We start from the raw sequence: 24,329 nt of genomic DNA, 5'->3' as shown, positions 1-24,329 counted from the left end.
CCTGTTCGCTGTCTTTTCCGGTTCCCTGTCTTTTCCCTCTTCCCCTGTCTTTTCCCTGTTCCGTGTCTTTTCCCTGTTCCCTGTTTGTTCCCTGTCTTTTTCCTGTTGTTTCCCTGTTCCCTGTCTTTTCCCTGTCTTTTCCTTCTTCCCTTGTCTTTTCCCTCTTCCCTTGTCTTTTCCCGGTTCCCTTGTCTTTTCCCGGTTCCCTTGTCTTTTCCCGGTCCCGGTGCCCGTCTCTTTTCCCGGTTCCCGTGTCTTTTCCCGGTTCCCGTGTCTTTTCCCGGTTCCCTTGTCTTTTCCCCGTTCCCTTGTCTTTTCCCCGTTCCCTTGTCTTTTCCCCGTTCCCTTTATTTTCACTGTTCCCTTTATTTTCAATGTTCTTTCCATGGTCCCTGTGTTTTCCCTGTTCCTTGTCTTTTCCCTGTTCCCTGTCTTTTCCTTGTCTTTTTCCCTGTTCCATTTATTTTCTCTGTTCCCTGTCTTTATTTTCACTGTTCTTTCCATGTTCCCTGTCTTTTCCCTGATTCCTGTCTTTTCCCTGTTAGCTGTCTTTTCCCGGTTCCCTGTCTTTGTTTGTTCCCTTTCTTTTCCCTGTTCTTTCCCTGTTCGCTGTTTTTTTCCCTGTTCCCTGTCTTTTTCCTTGTTCCCTTTCTTTTCCCTGTTCATTGTCTTTTTCCTGCTTGTTATTAATACAGAGTGGGCCTAGAGTCATATCTCAGACAGACCCAGAGGCTAATGAGTGTGTTGTTTGTGTATGCGTGTTCACCAATTTCTGACTGGAGGAGTTATCAGGGCTCTATAGAGGAAAGCATTATCATAGGAAAGGATCATTTCAAAATGGGCAAGTCAAACCTACCGAGGGGTTTAATTCAGGATAATAGTGCTTTGGTGTTTATTTATGAACGTGAGTGTGTCTCAATGCTCTGCATGTGTTTTGAATCATGGTGTAGGGATACAGTACAACTTGGCTCTGTCCCAAATGACACCCTTTTCCCTATATAGTGCACTGCTTTTGACCAGGGGACCTGGAATAGGGTGCCATTTGGGACGCGGATTTGGGTGCCATTTGGTACGCACTCCTTGTCTTTCTGATGGTTTTCGTTCAGTGAATAGTAGGAATTGTCTGTAAACCAGAGCAAGTAGAAAGCATTGTAGCCTATACATCCACATTGAATAGAAATGTTTCCTCATACAGAGTATTTTGTGGAAATCAGTCTGATTTGTAGTAGAAAATACCAGCATGTGTAGCAGAGTTGTTGACTTGAGACTTGACAGAAAATTAAATGATTTGACTTGGAGCCTCAATTCGGGACTCAACTTTGACTTGAGACTGATGACTTGAAATTATCTGGACAGGTTTTGTAATGTTTTGTCACTCATTTTGTGGCACAGAGTCTCTGTGGATTACTCTCCACGCAGCCAGAGACAGTAGCCGCAGCATAGCCCTTATAAAAAAAACAGAAAACTGTCAATCAACACAGGTCGGGTGAGCTGGCGAACAGATTGCTGATTCGCTTTACAGCTATAGGATTGGGTGCAGCGCAAATGTCAAATTGTAGGTAGAGAGGTTTGCCATAATTAAATATGCAGCTCTAAAAATAGTTTGATCAATAATATTAACTGTTTACTTTGCAAGTTGACAAACAATGGGGCAACACTTACTAGCATAGGCCTGCTGGTCTTTTGGTATGTACGCCTAACAATTGCTTGAAACTGATAATTTATTTATGAAGCTTGCATTTGCAATTTGTTGTTAAAGTTAATTATTACTGTGGCGAAGACTCTCTTCGCTCTCTGAACTCCCGCCAGTGAAGAGAGCTTTTTTCTCTTGTTGAAATGTTTGCTGTTGCTTTCACTCCTTTGAAAGCATAGGCCCTGTGTGGTAAATCTAAATCTATCACTCCGTCCGGGTACCGTTTATTGCAACACCTAGACATTTCTGTTTCATGTTTGATAGGCCTACGACACATTTAGCCAACCATTTCTTAGCCTGCTCTGAGTGGGCGCGATATTTATAGTGCACATGAACGTTCGCAAGACCAATGAGGTAGAAGTTCTGTTTATTTAATTCAATTTGTGGTTTCCTTTGTTCATATTATCCGGGTTAGGTCGTGGTTCCGTGTGTCTGTGTCTTTGTCTCTGTCATTTTTGTTGTGCGTAACAGGAGTGCGCACTCGTCTCAGTGCCCATAGAATGCTTTGGAGTCATAACATTGAGAAAGAGAAAATGATTGTTCCATCATGTATGGTGTTGAAATATCATTACAAATAATTATGTCTGAATAAGATGAATGTGCCAATGTAACAATGGATGTGGGAATTGCCTTTTACATTGAACAACCAGTTTATTGGTTGTAGTTGCTAATTGGGTAATTGTATGGTCCTGGGGGCCAAGTGCTTATATTATTTAGGCCTACCTGTTTGAGCTCCTGTTAGACAGATTCAATTTGGTTTCTCAGAGGGAGGCTGTACAGTCTTGCCCTCTATCTGTGTCTGTTCAGATAGGACAAGTTAAGCCTGATACAGAGGCTATGTCTTTTGGGCTGTTGCCAGTGTATATTTTGTTTGATTTGGCTCTTTAACCATTGGCTCACTAAGACCTGTAAATAGGTTCATATTTTACAATTACATATTTTAATCAAAATGTGTTGTAGACAAAATAATGAAAAGGAATGTCTGGTAGCCTCAATAAATAGACAAATATTTGTAGTTTTTTTTTTTTTTTACTTGACTTGAGACTTGAAATCTTGTGACTCGACTTGACTTGCTCTTAGAATGCACGACTTGGACTTGACTCGAGTCTTGACCCAATCTACTTGGGACTCAACTTGAGACTCGGACCTTGTGACTTGATATTTACTTGTGCCTCGAATAATAGTGACTGGAGTATACTGTAGTCTTATACTGTAGCTGTACAAAACATGAATAATAGTGACTGGAGTATACTGTAGTCTTATACTGTAGCTGTACAAAACATGTTCCTGTTATCTAGCTGGGTTTCCTCATTTGCATACACAAGACAGTTGTATATCAAGAATCAGGTGCATAAAGTTTCTGTTTCTGAAAGCCCATTGTATCCTCATACAAATCTAGCCTGGTCCCCCATCAGTTTTGTGCTAGTTTGACAATGAACATAAGAGCACAGATGTGAAACCAGGATAATGAGTGTAAATCTGTTACAGTATATTACTTTTCTAGGCAGGTTTCTTAGTATGTAAAGGGGTACATGCTAAGCTGTGTCCCAAATGGCAACTATGTAGTGCACTTTATTTGACCAGGGCCCATAGGATTAAGGATGAGCTAGCCAACTGGGCCCTCTTGTGGAAACACCCATCTATCAACTTCTGGTGGCCCATCCACCACTATATTGAAAATGGCAGGTTTGACCATGCATGATTATGTAATGATTAATAATGACTAACATAAATGATACAGGCTGCCATAGACCCTCATTGACAAACTTTGTAGATATTGTTTCGTCTTGTTACAGAATGAGTGAGTTGGCACATCTACCTGACTGCCAATACTACATCTGTTTCTCATTTGGTTTTATTATGACTTGTGGGTTTCGGGGTGTTGTTTCTGGCTGCCATTTTTTCTAAATTGGATTGCTCAGAGACAGAGAGAGAGAGAAAGAGTGTGAGTGAGTGAGTGAGTGAGTCAGTGAGTGAGTGAGAAAGTGAGAGAGAGAGAGAGAAATCCCCAGCTCTGCTTTTAAAAAGGAAGCTAAGGACAGGAAATAAAAAATTCATGAAGGTGTTTTCTCATCATGGGAGACGTCAATGGACACACTGACAATACAATGTCACATCATCATGGAAATTAATGAGTTCTGAGCTACTAATCTATTATGGATGGCTAGGGCTGCTGCTGGTTCAGGCTGTCATTTACTAAATAGACAAAGGCAGGCAGGGTCACTGCTACTTCGTACAACATTATGTAAAACGTGGCATGTCAGAGGTGTGTTCAAATACTAAAGTGGTACTTGATAGAGCTTGTATGTTGGAATGGAACCAATAGAAAAGCATTCAAAAGTGCAGACCCCGCCCACCTGGCAGTCTAAAATAAATACTATAACATTTTTGAAGATTTGAACCCGGGTCTGGATGCTGAGAGGAGTTAACTTCTGATGCTTTTATCTCACCTGTGCTTCTCAGGATTACAGTACTGTAGTGTACTGGCCCCGACCACATTAAATGCACTGCGGTTTTAATTTAATAAGGAATGTGGGTTGTTCATTTTGTAGCAATGACAATATGCTTGATAGTGGCCTGGTGGTCTAAGCCGCTGCCTTCAGAATACATGTACCTGCGCGGCGTGGGTTTGAATCCGATCCACTGCTATTTACCACTCTCCTCCTACCTTTCTTGTCCTATCTAATACACTGTGGGACTGCCCCACTCTTTTAAGAAGAAATAAGATTATTATTGTCCCTAATGGGCTTTTTAATAACGTTTAATGTTGTGTGGCGCATTTCATACTTTAGGGAAAATAGTTATATAAAAAAGCATTTATTTATATACCTAGAGCTTCAAAAAGCTATATTATCAGTCTCATCAAGTTGATTTCCTTCTTCCCTGTTTTCCTGCCAATGGACTACGCAATTAATAAGAGAGTTTGCCCTCAAATCTTGTCCAATTCTTGGCCTTATTTGACTGGTTTAAATATGCTAAGTGGTGCTGGGTATCACCGTTTCTTCTGCAATTGACTGCTTGCTTTCTCAGTTTACCCCAAGCCACTCTCCGCCTCTGTCCCAAAGGCACTCTATATAGGGCACTACTTTTGACCAAGGCCCATACGGCATGGTCCGTGCTGGTCGGATGCTGGTCAGACCAGCATGGTCTAGTTTGTTATGCTGGCAGATCATCCTTTGTTGTGTTTTTGCTGGTAATCCTCCGTCGTTAGTGATGTTATGTTTGATACCACAGCTCTGAGGCATACTTCTAATCAGTGTGCCAATGCCTGCAAAATTTTATCAGAGGCACGTGATCAATGCCTTTCAAAACTTTGTTTCATCAAACAGCCACCTGATTGGTTTGGTATTGGTTTGGCAGAAGACAAAAATGCTATCCTGTGCAGGCGCTATGGGGTGTGGGACGTTGTCTATAATACTTTGACTGCTCTAAATTATTTTGATCAGCAGGTGCCAATAGTGTACACTGTGTTGATCAAAGCCTTGCATTATGAACCTATTTTTGACATAATTGGCTGGAAATGCTCAATGCTGTAGGACGCTTTGTTTCCCCATAACTAGCCTTTGTGGTGTTTTGGACACTGGTGATGTGACCAGCATCAGCTAAAGCAAAACCAGCATCAAAAAATATTATACTGACTAGCAAAGTGATGTTTCCAGCCAGAGTGGACATACCCAATCTGCATTCAGAATGACTAGTAGGATTAGAAAGGTGGTGAGGACCTAAACCATCTAAACTGGAACAACCATTTCAGTAAAGGGTGCAATAAGTAGCCTAACAAATTGGATTAGTTTAGAAAAATTTATGTTGTTTATCTTTGTTTAGCATAAGATAAATTAATTGATTTAATTTATCAATCAGTCTACATGCAAAAATACAGATATTGAAACCAAACATTTCAAAAAATTTAACTGCAACACAGCATGCTGGGAAATATGACAATGATTGGAGTGGTTTTGCAGACCAGCAAAATTATGATTACTTTGGAGTCAACCTCACTTGGGATTTAAACTCACGACTTCTTGGTTGCCAGCCACCTGACTTTCCTGCTACACCACTGGATCTGTGGGTGTGATAAAGATTGTTAAAACATTAGAACCAATAGACATTCTGTCATTTGTTCCTATGGGGGAACCCTTTTAGATGCCATGTAGAACCCTTTGATTTGTAGCTGTAAGTAGGGAAACCCTTTTGTGTTTAATTTAGAACCCTTTCATGAAGAACACTCTGGTTCCAGTTAGAACCAATGACAGGTTCTACAGTTATACTTATAGGATACTTCAGATGTGCTTATGGCACACACTGTTAAAAATTACCTGTAATTTGACAGTAAGTTACCATATACTGAGTTGCAGTAAAAATACAGTATTTTTACAGTTGATAAAGGTGTTATTGTTGTAGAATGACGTTGTTGTTTACCTTACTTTCACTGCACTTTGAAATGTTGGATGGAGCAATGTGCTGGGGGGGTTTCATTAGCATATCTGGGGGCATGGTCTAAAATATGCCGTGTTTGTGGAAGTGTACCCGTTTAAGTGGTTTTATTGTTATGTTCATGAAGGTGGAGCACCTCATTTGTATACACTCTGTTCTACAATCTCTGTAAATAGTATCAATCAAGAGCTGCATTGGTAAGAGGTTACTGTGAATTCTCCAGTAACTTAATTGTAGTTGAGCACGGTGTCATTCATGTTTAATTTTTGATACATAACATCACTAGTTGCAAGTACATTACTGTGCATTTTACAATAACATATTGACAGTTAAACTGCCAGTGAGTTACTGGATATTGAAGGGCCTGCACAGTCATTCTGAAAATTATTTTTTCTCTCATGGTTAACTACCGGGAAGTTTGAAAAGAAAAGGCTGAGCGGGCTGGGAGCTGATACTCATGAGCTTGCCTTGACTGACAGCTATTTGGAACACATATTTCAAGCAACTTGGATGCGGTGAGCAATGCTGCAGTAAAATAATTTCAAGCTAATTTGGTGATACACAAAGCAACTCAAACAACATTGAAGTTGCATCAATAATATATACATTTTCCGTTTGGCATGTCTCTTGTGATGTGGTTCACAGCAGCACTGACGGATGTGTTGACATGACAACTGCGTCAGAGTTTTGAACGACCTCCGCCGGCAGAGAAGAGGAATTTGGAGCGGTCTTCTAGTCAGACTTAGGAGGCGCGCACACCACCCACCTCTTCCGAGTATATTATTCGCTAAGGTTCAGTCCCTGGATAAGTTGACGAGATCATGGCAAGGGTTTATTTCCAGAGAGACATCAGGAATCGTAACATACTCTGTTTCATGGAAACATGGCTCTCTCGGGATATACTGTCGGAGTCGGTATACCACGACTCCATTTTGCTCCTCCCTTCCTATAGGCAGAAACTCAAACAGGAAGTACCCATGCTAAGGACTATTCAACGCTGATCTGACCAATCGGAATCCACGCTTCAAGATTGTTTTGACCACGTGGACTGGGATATGTTCCGGGTAGCTTCCGAGAAGAATATTGACGTGTACACTGAGAAGGCTACTGATTTCATCAAGAAGTGTATAGGAGATGTTTACCCACTTTGACTATTAAAACCTACCCTAACCAGAAACCGTGGATAGATGGTAGAATTCGCGCATAACTGAAAGCGCGAACCACCGCATTTAACCATGGCAAGGTGACTGAGAATATGGCAGAATACAAACAGAGTAGTCATTACAATGATTTTCTACACTACAGTATACTTGCTTGTTATGTCACATAAACTGAAATTAGGCGAACTATGGTGGAGCGGTTTCTGCACAGTGCATCTATAATCTGTAGTCTCTTCCAATGTGAGCCTAGATCTGTTTTTTTTTGTTTAGTCAACTCCCATGATCCTTGTAATCCTGAACACTAGGCATAACATCAACCATAAATGTTGCTTAACAGTACTAACATATCTGGGAGCAGGCTTTAGATGGACTACATGTTCAATTGTATTCAAAGGCCCTCCCCTATTAGACAGACAGAGAGAGAGAGGGTGTCACTCAATGTCCTTGTTTTGTTATTGTGTTAGCTATATGACTAGGCTCAAGGCTTCGCTGTATCTCTGTTTATCCCCCGCTATACTGTCGCCTCATCTCACTGTATTGACATGATGAGCCAAGTACTTGTTTACAGTTCTGTGTGCTGTATTCCCTTTCAGCTAGGGTGTAGCATACTGCTCTATTTACAGTTCTCTCTGTGTTTGTGTGTATTCCCTTTGCGCTAGGCTAGTGTGTGTGTGTGTTCCTGGGTGTAGTTGTAGCCTAGCACTCTCTTTTATAACCCTGTCAGAATGAGATGATGTGATGTGTAGCTACTCACTATGTATATTCTAAAAGTGCCAGTTAGGAATGATTTATCCTTGGCCTTAAAGCTGAGTTCTGCGATAGGCAAAACAGCACCACTGGCCACCAGAGGCACACTTGTTATTGCTTTGAGGAAATGAGCATCCAGCATTGTGGTAAAAAAAAATTGTATAGTACATACTCTACTGTTCTATTGCGTGTTCAATGGTGTGCAATGATGTCAGAGGGATAAAACAGTATTCGGTGAAACGGACGTGGCAGTTTCACCGCTCTGTATTCCAGCTTTAATTAACATATTATCTGCCTCAGTAAATGTGATATCCCCAGAGTAGGCTAATTACTGGGACCTTTATGTTACCTCTCAGTGTGTTACTTAATAACATTGAATGCATTAAATAGTCTTTATTAATAGTGCAAAGCTTAGAGACCAACTTTTCCTCTCTCTCCTCTTCAGGTGGTGCTTGTCTTTGCCCTCAGCATCGGAGCCCTTGTAATATACTTCATAGATTCCTCTGAGTAAGTATTCTTTTTTTGCAACACATTACAGCTGTAACCTACAGTGTATCGTGCTTTTTGTTATGATAATATACTGGAAGCTATTACACTGTGACAACAGAGCTCTACTAAACAATGAGATAATTTGTTTGTCAATGGGATCCAAATTTAATCTGGCAAATTATGTGGTACAGGTGGACTAATGTGGTTATAACCTGATTTATAGAGAAGCTGTAATAATATTTATTTAACCATTATTTTTCCAGGTAAGTTGACTGAGAACACATTCGCATTTACAGCAATGACCTGGGGAATAGTTACAGGGGGAGGAATGAGCCAATTGCAAACTGGGAATAATTAGGTGACCGTGATGATATGAGGGCCAGATTGGGAATTTAGCCAGGACACCAGGGTCAACACCCCTACTCTTACAATAAGTGCCATGGGATCTTTAGTGAACACAGAGAGTCAGGACACCCGTTTAACATCCCATCCAAAAGACGGCACCCTACACAGGGCAATGTCCCCAACCACTGCCCTGGAACAATGGGGTATTTTTTTAGACCAGAGGAAAGAGTGCCACCTACTGGCCCTCCAAAACCACTTCCAGCAGCATCTGGTCTCCCTTCCATGGACTGACCAGGACCAACCTTGCTTAGCTTCAGAAGCAAGCCAGCAGTGGCATGCTGCTGGCACTGAAATATGATATCTGAAACAAAATATATTCTCCTTACATATATTAAACATTTTTGATGGCCTGCAAAGTGGATAATACAACTGTAACTGTAGATGTGGCAGATTATGGCAGTTATGGTTGGTTTCCTGTACATTCAAAATCACGTATACACTAAAAAATGAGGGTTCCTCCAGGTTCTTTGGGAAGGGTGATGTTTCTATGTGGAACCTAACTGACCAAAATAACCATTTGAGCTCTTCAATGGTTACAGTTCACAAAAGGGTTATTTGCTCTTTTAGTGATAATAATGTAGAGGAGGTGGCTTATTAGAATATTTTAAGGCGGGGTTTGCGCACAGCTCTATTTGTGCGACCATGAATGAGTGCCATTCCAGTATATCTAATTTGTTGTGCTATTCCCAATCTGGCCCTCAAACCATCACGGTCACCTAATTATTCCCAGTTTGCAATTGGCTCATTCCTCCCCCTCCTCTCCCCTGTAACTATTCCCCAGGTCGTTGCTGCAAATGAGAACGTGTTCTCAGTCAACTTACCTGGTAAAATAACGGTAAAATAACGGTAAAAAAAATAAATAATAATTCCCTTACATATTATAAATGACTATGGCCAATGATGGTGTCTTTTGTCTATTGAGAGTAATTACTAAATCAGTCAATGGTTATTAATTCTCTCCTCAAGGACCCCCAGCTGTTCCAGCAGTAGCTCACTTGATTCAACTTCTCAATTCAAATCACATGAACTTTTATGTCACAAACTTCGTAAACAACAGGTGAACACTAGCAGTTAAATGCTTACTTACAGGCCCTTCCCAACAATGCAGAGGGTAAAGAGAAATAGTAGAAAAATAATAACACAAGGAATAAATACTCAATGAGTAACAATAACCTGTCTATATACATGGGGTACCAGTACTGAGTCGATGTGCAGGTGTACAAGGTAATTGAGGTAGATGTGTACTGTACATATAGGTAGGGATAAAGTGACTAGGCAACAGGATAGATAATTAACAGTAACAGCAGCGTATGTGATGAGTCAAAAGAGTTAGTGCAAAAAGGGTCAATGCAGATAGTTAAATATTTAACCATTTGCTACCCGGACTAAACCAGGGTACTTAGTGGCCTGTAGTTGGTAAATCCCAAAATGTTCCCTTTGGTTTAACAGTTTAAGACGGTCCCCTTTTCTAATTGAGGCCGGAACATGATCAATACCCATAGCTTGTAAGGAGGCAGGGTTACCATGTTGTAATGACTTATAGTGCCTTGCCATGGGGTAGTTTTCATTGCCTACCCGTATGGCGTACTTGTGTTCCGCTAAGCGGTCTTGAACGCGTCTTTATCTGTCCGATGCAGTTAATTAACTGCTTAACTTGATACTCCATTTTAGAAGCTGTGTCAACAAAAAACTTTTTCTGTGCAATATTTCTGCACTGGTTGCATTTAAAAGAGCCCTTGGGTTTGTGGTCTAGCTAAGTTTTTTGAGAGTCACCAGGAAGATAGCTGTTGTCGTGTCTTTGGCATCATTAAACTGAAGATTTATTTATCAAATAACTCTCTGTAATTATTATTACGCGATTAAACTGATTAATCATGTAACTGTAATTAACTAGGAAGTCAGGGCACCAAGGAAAATATTCAGATTACAAAGTTATAATTTTCCTAAATTAACTTTTCAGATATTTTCATATCTGATCAATTCGTCTTCTTAATTAATGAATTATTTACTTTACCTCACGTTAGTCTCATTCCAAACGTCGTAAATTGTTGGTTATCTGCACGAACCCAGTCTTCACTATGAGTCATCCATACATCAATTGTCTTAAATCATTTATTTATTACTAACTAAGTAATTCACAGAAATGCATAAACAAACAAACTAAGTAAATATGGTTACAAGAAATTATAGGAGAATGTGCCCTAGTTGGCTAAACCGGCATGGTGGCTTGTTAGACCAAAGGGAAGTGGGGTTCGACTGAGAAGTCACTACAGAGTTAATTATTATAACAATTGAAATGCTAATCCTTTGCACATGAACGCTCACTCATTCGGGAACAATTGCAATCAATCAATATATTTACGCTCAGTGTGTCGTCTTGATCGCTGTTGAAAAGTTAGTTTCTGTTGGAGAGTTTCTGTCCTCTCTCTCTCTCTCTCACTGTCGTAGGTAGTTCAGAGTGACATTCATTCGTGTTGTTGTAGAATGGATGTTTCGGCGGTTGTCGTTCTTCGCGTTCAACGATACCGAATTCCTAGCTGCAGACTAGTAATTAATATCAAAGACTTGTTCTTATTCTGTCGGTATCGATAGTCTAAGAGGTTAACCACGTGGTATGGTTAACTTCTCTAGGATAGGGGGCAGCATTTTCACATTTGGATGAAAAGCATACCCAAATTCAACTGCCAGCTACTCATCCCCAGAAGATAATATATGCATATTGTTAGAAAACACTCTGAAGTTTCTAAAACTGTTTGAATCATGTCTGTGAGTATAATATAACTTATTTAGCAGGCGAAACCCAAAGGACAAACCATTCAGATTTGTTTTGTTGAGGTCACTCTCTTTTCAATGGATTTTCATTGGGAGACCAGATTTCTAAGGGACCTGCTTGCAGTTCCTACCACTTCCACTGGATGTCAACAGTCTTGAGAAATTGGTTGAGGTTATTCCTTTGTGTAATAAAAAAAGTACGGCCATCTTGAACGAGAGTCACATGAAGTGTCCTGTTAGATAGAAGCGCGTGACCAGAAAGCTAGCTATAGTTGGTTTTAATCCTGTATTGAACACTGATCATCCCGTCTTCAATTTGATCAATTATTAACGTAAAAAAAATTCTAAAGTTGTATTACAAAAGTAGTTTGAAATTTTTGGGCAATGTTTACAGGTAACCTTTGAGATATTTTGTAGTCACGTTTGAGCAAGTTGGAACCGGTGTTTTTCTGGATCAAACGTGCCAAATAAATGGACATTTTGGATATATATCGACGGAATTAATCGAACAAAAGGACCATTGGTGATGTTTATGGGACATATTGGAGTGCCAACAACAGAAGCTCGTCAAAGGTAAGGCATGAATTATATTTTTATTTCTGCGTTTTGTGTCGCGCCTGCAGGGTTGAAATATGCTTCTCTGTCTTTGTTTACTATTGTGATATCCTCAGATAATAGCATCGTTTGCTTTCGCCCGAAAAGCCTATTTGAATTCTGACATGTTGGCTGGATTCACAACCAGTGTAGCTTTAATTTGGTATCTTTCATGTGTGATTTAATGAAAGTTAGATTTTTATAGTAATTTTCATAGTAATTCATTTGAATTTGGCGCTCTGCATTTTCTCTGGCTTTTTGCCAAGTGAGACAGTAGCATCCCGCCTAAACTCATATTTTTGGATATGAATATGAACTTTACCGAACAAAACATACATGTATTGTGTAACATGAAGTCCTATGAGTGTCATCTGATGAAGATCATCAAAGGTTAGTGATTCATTTTATCTCTATTTCTGCTTTTTGTTACTCCTCTCTTTGGCTGGAAAAATGGCTGTGTTTTTCTGTGGCTATGTAGTGACCTAACATAATCATTTGGTGTGCTTTTGCCGTAAATCCTTTTTGAAATCAGACATGTTGCCTGGATTCACAACAAGTGTAGCTTTAATTTGGTGTGTGTGATTTCATGAAAGTTTGATTTTTATAGTAATATATTTGAATTTGGCGCTCTGCATTTTTACTGGCTTTTGGCCAAGTGGGACGTTAGAGTCCCACATATCCTAGAGAAGTTAAAAGATTCAGCAGTCTGGTCTCAAACCTTGGCCCTCTCGTTATCGAGGTAAGCTGGTCTGCTGAGAATTTCTCAAAGTTGGGTTTTATTCAGAATTGCAGAAAAGGGCTGTCCCAGGATGCCTGACCCTAACTGGGGTCATGGGCGGTCTTCTGATTTAGTTCAACTCAAAAGGGAATTGGAGTTTCCTTCATTAAACAGTCCAAAATCACATTACACACTTTTACAAACAGTATCATACTCACTCATTCATCTTATACAACAATTAGATGTAAACCTCATATATGAGGCTATTATATAAACAGCGTTATGGTAATGTGGCCGCACCGTCTCCCATGAGCTTCCCCAAGTTGTAACAAACGGACCTGTTCGTAGCTGGATTCTTCACCGATCTTTTATACCTTCTCCAGAACGTAAATGTTGTTCGGACCTCAAGTTCTGTGAGGTGGAAGAAATTCCTTTGTTCTCTATGAAAGCTCACTCTGTCTCCTCATGCACACAGTATAGAGACAATCTCTTCCAGGAATTTTCGACCTCTCTGACCACAGCAGCCTAGTTGTAGGGGGCAGGGAGAGGCAGGGAGAGGGGGGTGGGGCTTGCTGTACCCAAAGAGGGCAACGTCATGACACTGTGGACTAATTTGTCATTTAGGGTAGGACATGTCTTAAAGCTTATGACTGGTGGCTCAGGGAAGACTTGGTGTAGTAGTGTATCACTTTGGATGATTCCCCAATTCATTTTAATTATTATTTTAATGTTCTCTGCTTCAGTGCTGTATTTTGTAACAAAGTACACTCTCTCTGATGCATCACGAGGCGCTCCCCTTCGCAACAAGTTCTCTCTGTCAAGTTGTCTGGCCCTTATACCTGAATCTTTCAGGACCTGAGCGCTGTAGCCCCTATTCAAGAAGCGATTCTCCAATTCAGCAGATTTGACACTGTAGTCTGTTTCCTGATCGCAAATCCACCTTCAAGAAAAAAATAAAAGAACATCTAATGCGATAGAGCATATGACTGGACAGGAAATAGAAAGCATCAACTGAATGTTAAATGTGTTTCCTGTCAGGTATTTTAATTGTCTGTATTGTTTACTTGTTGAATGTTTGAAGTCTTGATTTGTGGTTGTTTGTAATATCTTGTTAATTGGTGTTGGCCCCCAGGAAGATTAGCTAACGCCGTAACGCTAGCTAATGGCGATCCTAATAAAAAATGACAGAATTACATTTATGGAGAATGGTTACTGGCTTAAAGGCACAGTCAACTTAGTGTATGTAAACGTCTGACCCACTGGAATTGTGATACAGTGAATTATAAGGGAAATAATCTGTCCGGAAACAATTGTTGGAAAAATTACTTGTGTCATGCACAAAGGAGATGTCCTAACCGATTTGCCAAAACTATAGTTTGTTAACAAGAAATTTGTGGAGTAGTTGAAAAACGAGTTTAAATGACTCCAACCTAAGTGTATGTAAACTTCCGACTTCAACTGTAATTGAAATAGCCTATATAGGCCCATGTAGCCTACTGTATGTAGGCCTATCTTTTTAATGTAGTCATCTCGGTTTTCGTTTGCATCTAACGATGCATTTTGGCTGCTCTACAAGTGGTCTGAATCCCTCGTACACACAAAAAAATAAGGATTCCTCAAGGGTTCTTTGGGAAGGGTGATGGTTCTATGTGGAACCATTGTGATACAAAAATTACATATTTTCCTGATTTGTTTAATATTAATAGTTAGCAATTAATACTTAACAAATGGGACATTTGTTCTGTTTAATTCTGTGTTTCTGTAAAGAGATGGTTTCCACTCTAGCTTCCTGCAGTTAGTCTGCTAGAGATAGCTTGAGCTGACTATGACTTGGTGATAAAAACCTAAAAGCTGGCATTCCATAGACATGATGTGGTGTGTGTGACCCGAGATAGAGATCGCCTGGAAGAGTTTAGGACAATAACTCATTATCTCGTCTTCCTGGCATCTGGGAAATTTAGCCAGGTTGGAAGTAAAACATAATCTCGTGTTGATAACCAGGACATGAACCAAGGTGGCTTATGGGAAGGTTGGAACCAGGCTGATTAAGCATTTTAGGTCCTATATAACATTTGTTTTTTCATTATCAGTTAAGCACTCAGCAACACACTTCAGAGTGTGAGGTCAACGGTTTGATTATTGCAATAATTAACCAATATTAAATAGATGATTGTTTGAAGAAATGAAAAAGTCTCTCTCAGTACTGAATTTCCACGACACCATACTGACCCAATGAACCCTTTGAGCCCTTCAATGGTTCTTTGCAGTTCAAAAAAGGGTTCTTTCATCTTTTAGTGATATCTCAAATGTAGGAGTATTTGTATTTATCAAGGATCCCCGTTAGCTGCTACTAAGCCGGCAGCTACTCTTCTTGGGGTCCAGCAACATTAAACAGCTTGGAAAATTCCAGAAAATGATGTCATGAGTTTAGAAACTTCTGATAGGCTAATTGGCATCATTTGAGTCAATTGGAGGTGTACCTGTGGATGTATTTCAAGGCCTACCTTCAAACTCAATGCCTCGATGTTTGACATCATGGGGAAATCAAAAGAAATCAGCCAAGACCTCCATAAATCTGGTTCATCCTTGGGAGCAATTTCCAAACGCCTGAAGATACCACGTTCATCTGTACAAGCAATAGTACGCAAGTATAAACACCATGGGACCATGCAGCCGTCATACCGCTCAGGAAGGAAACACGTTCTGTTTCCGAGAGATGAACGTACTTTGGTGCCAAAAGTGCAATCCCAGAACAACAGCAAAGGAGCTTGTGAAGATGCTGGAGGAAACAGGTACAAAAGTATCTATATCCACAGTAAAACGAGCCCTATATCGACATAACCTGAAAGGCAGCTCAGCAAGGAAGAAGCCACTGGTCCAAAACCGCCATATAAAAGCCAGACTACGGTTTGCAACTGCACATGGTGACAAAGATTGTACTTTTTGGAGAAATGTCCTCTGGTCTGACAGAATAGAACTGTTTGGCCATAATGACCATCGTTATGTTTGGAGGAAAAAGGGGGAGGCTTGCAAGCCGAAGAACACCATCCCAATTGTGGAGCACGGGGGTGGCAGCATCATGTTGTGGGGGTGCTTTGCTGCAGGAGGGACTGGTGCACTTCACAAAATAGATGGCATCATGAGGTAGGAAAATTATGTGGATATATTGAAGCAACATCTCAAGACATCAGTCAGGAAGTTAAAGCTTGGTAGCAAATGGGTCTTCCAAATGGACAATGACCCCAAGCATACTTCCAAAGTTGTGGCATAATGGCTTAAGGACAACAAAGTCAAGGTATTGGAGTGGCCATCACAAAGCCCTGACCTCAATCCTATAGAATATTTGTGGGCAGAACTGAAAAAGCGTGTTCGAGCAAGGAGGCCTACAAACCTGACTCAGTTACACCAGCTCTGTCAGGAGCAATGGGCCAAAATTCACCCAACTTATTGTGGGAAGCTTGTGGAAGGCTACCCGAAACGTTTGACCCAAGTTAAACAATTTGAAGGCAATGCTACCAAATACAAATTGAGTGTATGTAAACTTCTGACCCACTGGGAATGTGATTAAATAAATAAAAGCTGAAATAAATCATTCTCTCTACTATTATTCTGACATTTCACATTCTTAAAATAAAGTGGTGATCCTAACTGACCTAAAACAGGGAATTTTTACTAGGATTAAATGTCAGGAATTGTGAAAAACTGAGTTTAAATGTATTTGGCTAAGGTGTATGTAAACGTCCGACTTCAACTGTATATTGAATCGATGTCATGTTCAATCAATAGAGTTATATTTTGTGACTAGGCTACTGTCTGTCATTTTTGCCTCAAGGTGGTTCATGATGTGTGACAACATGTGCACAATGATGTGCCAAATCTGTGATTTAATGCATTATTATTGGGTAAGCATAATAAGTCGCCTCAATAGCCTATTTGCAGCCATTGGTAATATCTCTAGGAGCTGATCCGTTGTCAGTATTGTGGAATAATTTGAATGTTTAGGTAATATCTGAATGGAGTAAGCTGATCCGAGAGCAGCAACGCACTTAGTGAGCACTACGTGCTTGTTTGGGAAACTTAAAAAGTTGGTACGATCATCGTAATGTTAAGTGACTGGAAAACAAGGCCCAGAAGTATATATTGATTATTATTACCCTGAGACCTTTAGAAGCTTTCACACGCCTGTACATACTGTACTGTATGATTCAGTCATCACCATATGCTGTTAAAACCCTGAGCACGGATCCTGCCTCCTGCTCTGTTCTGTCTTTCCTGTTCCTGCCCTTTCCTGTCCTGCCATGTCCTTTACCTCCTGTCCTGTCTGTCCAATCCCTGTCATGTTCTTTCTGTCCTTTACCTCCTGTCCTTTACCTCCTGTCCTGTCTGTTCAATCCCTGTCATGTTCTTTCTGTCCTTTACCTCATGTCCTGTCTGTCCTATCCCTGTCATGTTCTTTCTGTCCTTTACCTCCTGTCCTGTCCCTGTCATGTTTTTTCTGTCCTTTACCTCCTGTCCCTATCATGTCCTTTACCTCCTGTCCTGTCATGTTATTTCTGTCCTTTACCTCGTGTCCTGTCTGTCCTATCCTTTCTGTACTTTACCATCTGTCCTGTCCTGCCATGTCCTTTCCTGTCTGTCCTTAATATCCTGTCCTGTCTGTCCTTTACCTCCTGTCCTGTCTGTCCCTGTCCTGTCCTTTCTGTCCTTTACCTCCTGTCCTGTCTGTCCCTGTCCTGTCCTTTCTGTCCTTTACCTCCTGTCCTGTCTGTCCCTTTCCTGTCCTTTCTGTCCTTTACCTCCTGTCCTGTCTGTCCCTGTCCTGTCCTTTCTGTCCTTTACCTCCTGTCCTGTCTGTCCTCCTGTCTTTTCCTGTCCTTTCTTTCCTGGCCTGTCTTTCTGTCCTGTCCTTTCATGTCATCTCTTCATTTGAGAGATAAATCCTTTCCAGGTAACTGCCGTTGCCCGCCCAGGCTTACAGTAAATTTCAACGACCACACGACGCCAACAATCCTTTATTCACAGATGAAATTGCTTAATAATCTCTATAAGGCAAGGATCAGAGCCTCTCTCAGACGGAACAGAACAGAACAGACAGGAAATACCACATTTCCTGTTCTAGAACAATCAACATCACTCATTAAGCACTAGGAAACACCAACGGAACGCCCTTTCAGATTTTTGACGTGTTTTGCATTAAAAGGGCTATATTGCTATTATTTAGCCTACTGATGTGCCATTAGGAAGTAAAGGAAGGGCGCCTAAAAGCTTTTTTTATTGCCCAGAGAACAGGGGGGAGGTGTGGCCAAACTTACGTTTACATTTTTTGTCAAACAGTAGACACACTTATCCAGAACGAACATTTTTCGTACTGGTCCACTATGGGAATTGAACCCACAACCCTGGTGTTGCAAGCATCATGATCTACCAACTACGGACTTTATAGAGAGAAGTCATTAGCCTTCTGGTCTCAGGAGATTGTGCCCAGCTAGGCACATACAGGCATTGGAATATTGTTTCATTACACAAAATATAACTTTTTACAACGCATTTATACTTTACAATCCCTTTGTGCATTCAGTCTGAGAGAGTTATTCTGTGAGCAGTAAACGTGTGGCTGTGACTGTCCTGTCAATGCCTGTCATCACTGTTTGATATCTTTTACTAAAGATTAAAAAAAACTGAAGTGTGGGTGTCTGTGTGCCTTTCTTCTGGCTGGCTATATGAAGTTGGATACAAAATAGCACAATCTGCCCCAAGTACCCCTTCACAATGCACCCCCTCATGTGCAAGTGATCATTAAGCCTACTCTATGTTCTTATGAGTTTTCCCAAGTAGCCCATGTGGATGAGCCAGTACAGAGTACTAGTACTAGTACCACTACACTAGAGTACTATGGTTAGCGCTGTCTGTTTTTTGTGAGTGATTGTCCAATTTCATTATCTAAACGAACGCAGGTAGAGTTACGTCCTATGCAATACCATGTGTACTCCCACCCTGTCATCCATGTTACGACCTGAAATACCTTTTCACCTGATGAAGAACATATGACCTTTGACCTGACCTTTAATCTTTTGACTTGCAAAATGAACCGTGTTGTGGTACTTCCCTTGTCAGTTTTTCTTAAGGTTATGATTATTATATTTCAATAACATTTTGTATATAAATTAATTTAAGAAGTGTGTATACTGTATTATCCCTCTGTCCATCGCCTGAAGCATTAGCTGACCCAACGTCATTAGTCTACCCAATGTCAACAACAAGGCTCTCAGCTTGCCTCAAGTCACACTTTGACTCACAGCTGCAGCAACTTGTTGTGTAGCGTGTCGTCTGTTAAGTGACAGCTGGTTGTAATAGATATGGGCCCTTCCTGTAATTAGCCTTGTAGACCTACTGAAGCATTATTTTTACACAATGTACAGTGTACATTTTAGGACATCCTCAGCCTCAATCATCCTTGAGTGAGTAGTCAATCTCTAAAGGCTTAGGGTGTCCTTAAATGTACACCGTAGTCTTGTAGGCAGAGATGGGCAAAATATACATTTCTATGTACCTTATTACAAATACAAGATACTTGTTGTGGAAAATTACATAATTAATCTTGTCTTTTTCGACTTTGTCATAAGCATAAAACTTGTCTTTGTGGGATTTATAGCTAATATAGCTACGGTCCGTTTGGGTGCGACCGCAGCATGTGACATCCCGTGGGTTTACTATCTACAAAAAGTCAACTTGCAGAAATGAGCACATTATAGTGTTTGCTGTTGTGAATGCAGTTAGACGGTTGAGCCCTCAGGTTGTCAACGTTGTGCTATCTTAAATCTGCACAGACAACTAATTGCCTTTAACACACTATCTGCTGACTGCCACGTATACAAAAAGGATGTATTTTTCTATAAAAGCAGAGACCCGACTATGTTTGTTAACCTCTCTAGGGTACGTGAGACGGTAGCGTCCCACCTCTTCAACAGCCAGTGAAACTGCAGGGCGCCAAATTCAAAACAACAGAAATCCCATAATTAAAATTGCTCAAACATACATGTATTTTACACCATTTCAAAGATACACTTGTTGTAAATCCAGCCACAGTGTCCGATTTCAAAAAGGTTTTACGACGAAAGCAAACCAAACGATTATGTTAGGTGAGTGCCTATTCACAGAATAACACTTCTCCTTAATGCAACCGCTGTATCAGATTTCAAAAAAGCTTTACGGAAAAAGCAAACCATGCAATAATCTGAGTCAGCGCTCAGAGCCCAATCAAGACACAAATATATCTGCCATATTTTGCAGTCAACAGAATTCAGAAATAACATTTTAAACATTCACTTACCTTAGATGATCTTCATCAGAAAGAACTCCCAGGAATCCCAGTTCCACAAGAAATGTTTGTTTTGTTCGATAATGTCCATAATTTATGTCCAAATTCCTCCTTGTTGTTCTAGCGTTCAGTACACTTTCCAAACTCACGACGTGCGGGCAAGTCCAGCGGAAAGTACTGACGAAAAGTTACAAAAGTTATATTACAGTCCGTAAAAACATGACAAGCGAAGTATTGAATCAATCTTTAGGATGTTTGTAACATAATTCTTCAATAATCTTTCAACCGGAGAATTCCATTGTCTTCAGAAGTGCGATGGAACAGAGCTCGCTCTCACATGAACGTGCATGGTCAGAGCATGGTCAGCTCATGGCAGACCTTACTCATTCCCCTCTCCTTCGACCCCACTTCACAGTAGAAGCATCAGACAAGGATCTAAAGACTGTTGACATCTAGTGGAAGCCTTAGGAAGTGCAACATTACCAATATCCCACTGTATCTTCAATAGGAGCTGAGTTGAAAATCGACCAACCTCAGATTTCCCACTTCCTGGTTGGATTTTTTCTCAGGTTTTTGCCTGCCATATGAGTTCTGTTATACTCACAGACATCATTCAGTTTTAGAAACTTCAGAGTGTTTTCTATCCAAATATACTAATAATATGCATATTCTAGCTTTTATGGCTTTGTAGCAGGCCGTTTACTCTGGGCATGCTTTTCATCCGGACGTGAAAATACTGCCCCTACTACAAAGAAGTTAAGCCTTAAACTCTGAACCATTGTTGGTGAATGGTTCAGCCTTGAAAGCATAACAAACATAGTTGGGTCTCTGCTTTTATAGAAAAATCATATAAAATTGTTGTTTGAAAGAATCTGCAGTCTCTCTCTTCCTATAGATTTGCTACCACATACTCGAGACCATTGTATCAAACTAAAATACAAAATACTTTTGGAAAGTATTTTATTTACATAAGACACAGGTATATTGAGGTATTTTGTCATTTCAAAATACAAATACATTTGCAACGACACGCCTTCACTGGAAAAACATTCTCAGTAATGGTAACAAAAAACATGTTACTTCCTATGACTTTGATATATGGTTGTTTACCTACCTTGAATGCACTGACTGTAAGTCACTCTGGATAAGTGTCGGCTAAATGACCAAAATGTAAATATACAAATGAACACTTGCAAACCAGGCTGGGTATTATTCCAATGAGATCCACCCCCAAAATAAGGCCAATCATTTCAGGGGCAAACTCATTAGAATAATACCCAGCATGCTTTGAAGTGTTAATTTGTACGTTTACTTTTACATTATGGTAATTTAGCAGACACTCTTATTCAGTGGCAGTCAGAGGACAATTGTTTTTTCATGAGCATGGCCCTATTTTGATTACAGCATGTTGGATGACTGTCATTCATATTCCATTCACCTAGTTCAATGTAACAGCGATAGGTTTAGGCTACAACATGATACTTAAAATTTCCCTCTACCCATCATGAGGTTGCTACAACCTAGCCTATGAATTCAAGTTTACAACGTAGGTGCACACAGGTCGATCATTAGTCCAACAGTTGCAAACAAGAGTTTCTATTTTGCAAATTTAGGTATGTTCATCCCCGTTTTGTTCCGTTTAAGGAACTTTTTCAACAGAATCAGCGGAATCAGCGGAATGAATACACCCCTGATCACCCCTGATCACAGTTCACTTTCATAACAGCCACCTTGTATTCCTTCTCGCATCTATGCGCTCTCCTCCCATCTTTTCCCTTCGTCCCTTGTGGACATCAATGCACAAAACATCAGCTGTATGTGACCAGGTGAAAAAACCTTTCCAAGCCAAACTATATCATAACTGCTACACACAGCCTACAGCATTGTCACCATATTAGCTAAAGTAACATTATAGTCAACATAGCTAATAGAACTAACGCGTTAGTAAACCTGCTACAATCATGCTGTAACGTTACAGTGTACACTCAGTAAGCAGTTTAGCACTTACACCAGCAGTCCCCGATGGCAATAGATTTGTAAAACCAAAAGCTTATCTTGAGTTCTAGTGTTGTGTTGGATAGTCATAGCCAGCTAGCTAACATATCATCCCTCTGTTTGAGCAGGGTGTTTGAGTAGGCTAAACTGGCTAGCTAAGTAAATGAAACTGAAAAAAATGTCTCTCTCTTGCTCAAAAACTGTTTAACTATTGTCTTTCTCTGTCTTTGAGTCAACTACTCACCACATTTTATGCGCTGCAGTGCTAGCTAGCTGTATCTTATGCTTTCAGTACTAGATTCATTATCTGATCCTTTGACTGGGTGGACAACATGTCAGTTCATGCTGCAAGAGCTCTGAGAGGTTGAACAACGTCATAATTACTGTGTAAGTCTATGTAAGGGGGTGAGAACCATGAGCCTCTGCAGTTTTTACATTGAAGTCAATGTACCCAGAGGAGGACGGAAGCTAGCTGTCCTCCGGCTACACCATGGTGCACCCTACAGAGTGCTGTTGAGGGTACTGTAGACCTTCATGCAAAATAGTATGTTTTAATCAATTATTTGGTGACGTGATTATATTAAGTATTGTTTTATCTGAAAAGGATGACTTTTTAAATGTAAAAAATGTAAATCACTGCGGAGGATGGTCCTTCACTTCCTCCTCTGAGGAGCCTTCATTGCTCTTATCACACCAGAGTGGTATAGTACGATGCGATATAGAGGAGTTCAACTCTGAATAACTGGTGACATGAAAGTGGCTCACCTTTTAGACAGGTACATTTCTATGGCAATGAATCCTTAAGGGATAGGCATCCCGCTAGCGGGACACCAGCCAACAACATCCGGTGAAATTGGAGGGCGCGCAATTCAAATAAATGATCGTAATATTAAACATTCATGAACATACAAGTGTCATATCATTTAAAAGCTTAAATTCTTATTAATCTAACTGCATTTTCCGATTTCAAAAAGGCTTTACAGCGAAAGCATACCATGCGATTGTCTGAGGACGGCACCCCACAACATATTTTTCAACCAGCACAGGGTTCATAAAAATCACAAATAGCGATGAAATAAATCACTTACTTTTGAACATCTTCCTCTGGTTGCAATCCCAAGGGTCCCAGCTACAACATGAATGGTCGTTTTGTTAGATAAAATCCTTCTTTATATCCCAAAATGTCTGTTTAGTTGGCGCCATCAATTTCAGTAATCCACTCATTCAACATGCAGACAAAGGAGTCCAAAAAGCTACCGCTAAACTTCGTCCAAACAAGTCAGACGTTTCTATTGAATCGTCAGGTACTCTAAAATGTAAATACACTATAATATTTCATACGGAAAGTAGTATGTTCAATAGGAAAGGAAAATTCGTAAGCGTGCGCCCTCTCCCTCGCGCGCCGAAAGACTGATATTGTTCAGGTGGCCTCCTAACCAAAACTCCAAATACTTGTTCGTTTTTAAAAAAGAAGCCTGAAACCTTGAATAAAGACTGTTGACATCTAGTGGAAGCCATAGGAATTGTAATCAGGGAGATGGATTTACATAGAAACAATTGGTTTCCATAATAAGAGCCTGGGACCAAATTATTTTTTCCCCCGGTAGGATTTCCTTTGGATTTTCGCCGGATTTCTTTCAATTCTGTTATAGTCTTAGACATTATGTTAACAGTTTTAGAAACTTCAAAGTGTTTTCTATCCAATGCTACTAATTATATGCACATCCTGGCTTCTGGGCCTGAGTAACAGGCAGTTTACTTTGGGCACATCAGTCAGGCGGAAATTCATTAACTTTTTAGTGATCCCTTCGCGCGCCAATCCCGTTAACGGGATTGATTTGACAACACCCAGTGAAATAGCAGCGAGCCATTTCTGCAGAAATGTTTTGGTACCCTTCCCCAGATCTGAGCCTCGACACAATCCTGTATCGGAGCTCTACGGACATTTCCTTCGACCTCATGGCTTGGGTTTTGCTCTGACACGCGCTGTCAACTGTGGGACCT

General features: G+C 40.4%; 1 protein-coding gene across 1 annotated transcript in view; it reads left to right on the top strand.

Annotated features, from left to right (window-relative positions):
* The window catches only part of LOC139571246 (calcium-activated potassium channel subunit alpha-1a-like), a 221,506-nt gene that overhangs the window by 96,874 nt on the left and 100,303 nt on the right, over nt 1-24,329 (top strand). Inside the window, exon 3 of the mRNA XM_071393917.1 lies at nt 8,480-8,541. Coding sequence (XP_071250018.1) covers nt 8,480-8,541 — 62 coding nt within the window. The remainder of the gene's footprint in view (nt 1-8,479; nt 8,542-24,329) is intronic.

Source organism: Salvelinus alpinus, chromosome 3 (assembly GCF_045679555.1).
Source record: "Salvelinus alpinus chromosome 3, SLU_Salpinus.1, whole genome shotgun sequence".
Taxonomy (NCBI): Eukaryota; Metazoa; Chordata; class Actinopteri; order Salmoniformes; family Salmonidae; genus Salvelinus; species Salvelinus alpinus.
The sequence above is the reverse complement of the archived record's forward strand: the minus strand, read 5'-3'. Positions and strand labels throughout refer to the sequence as shown.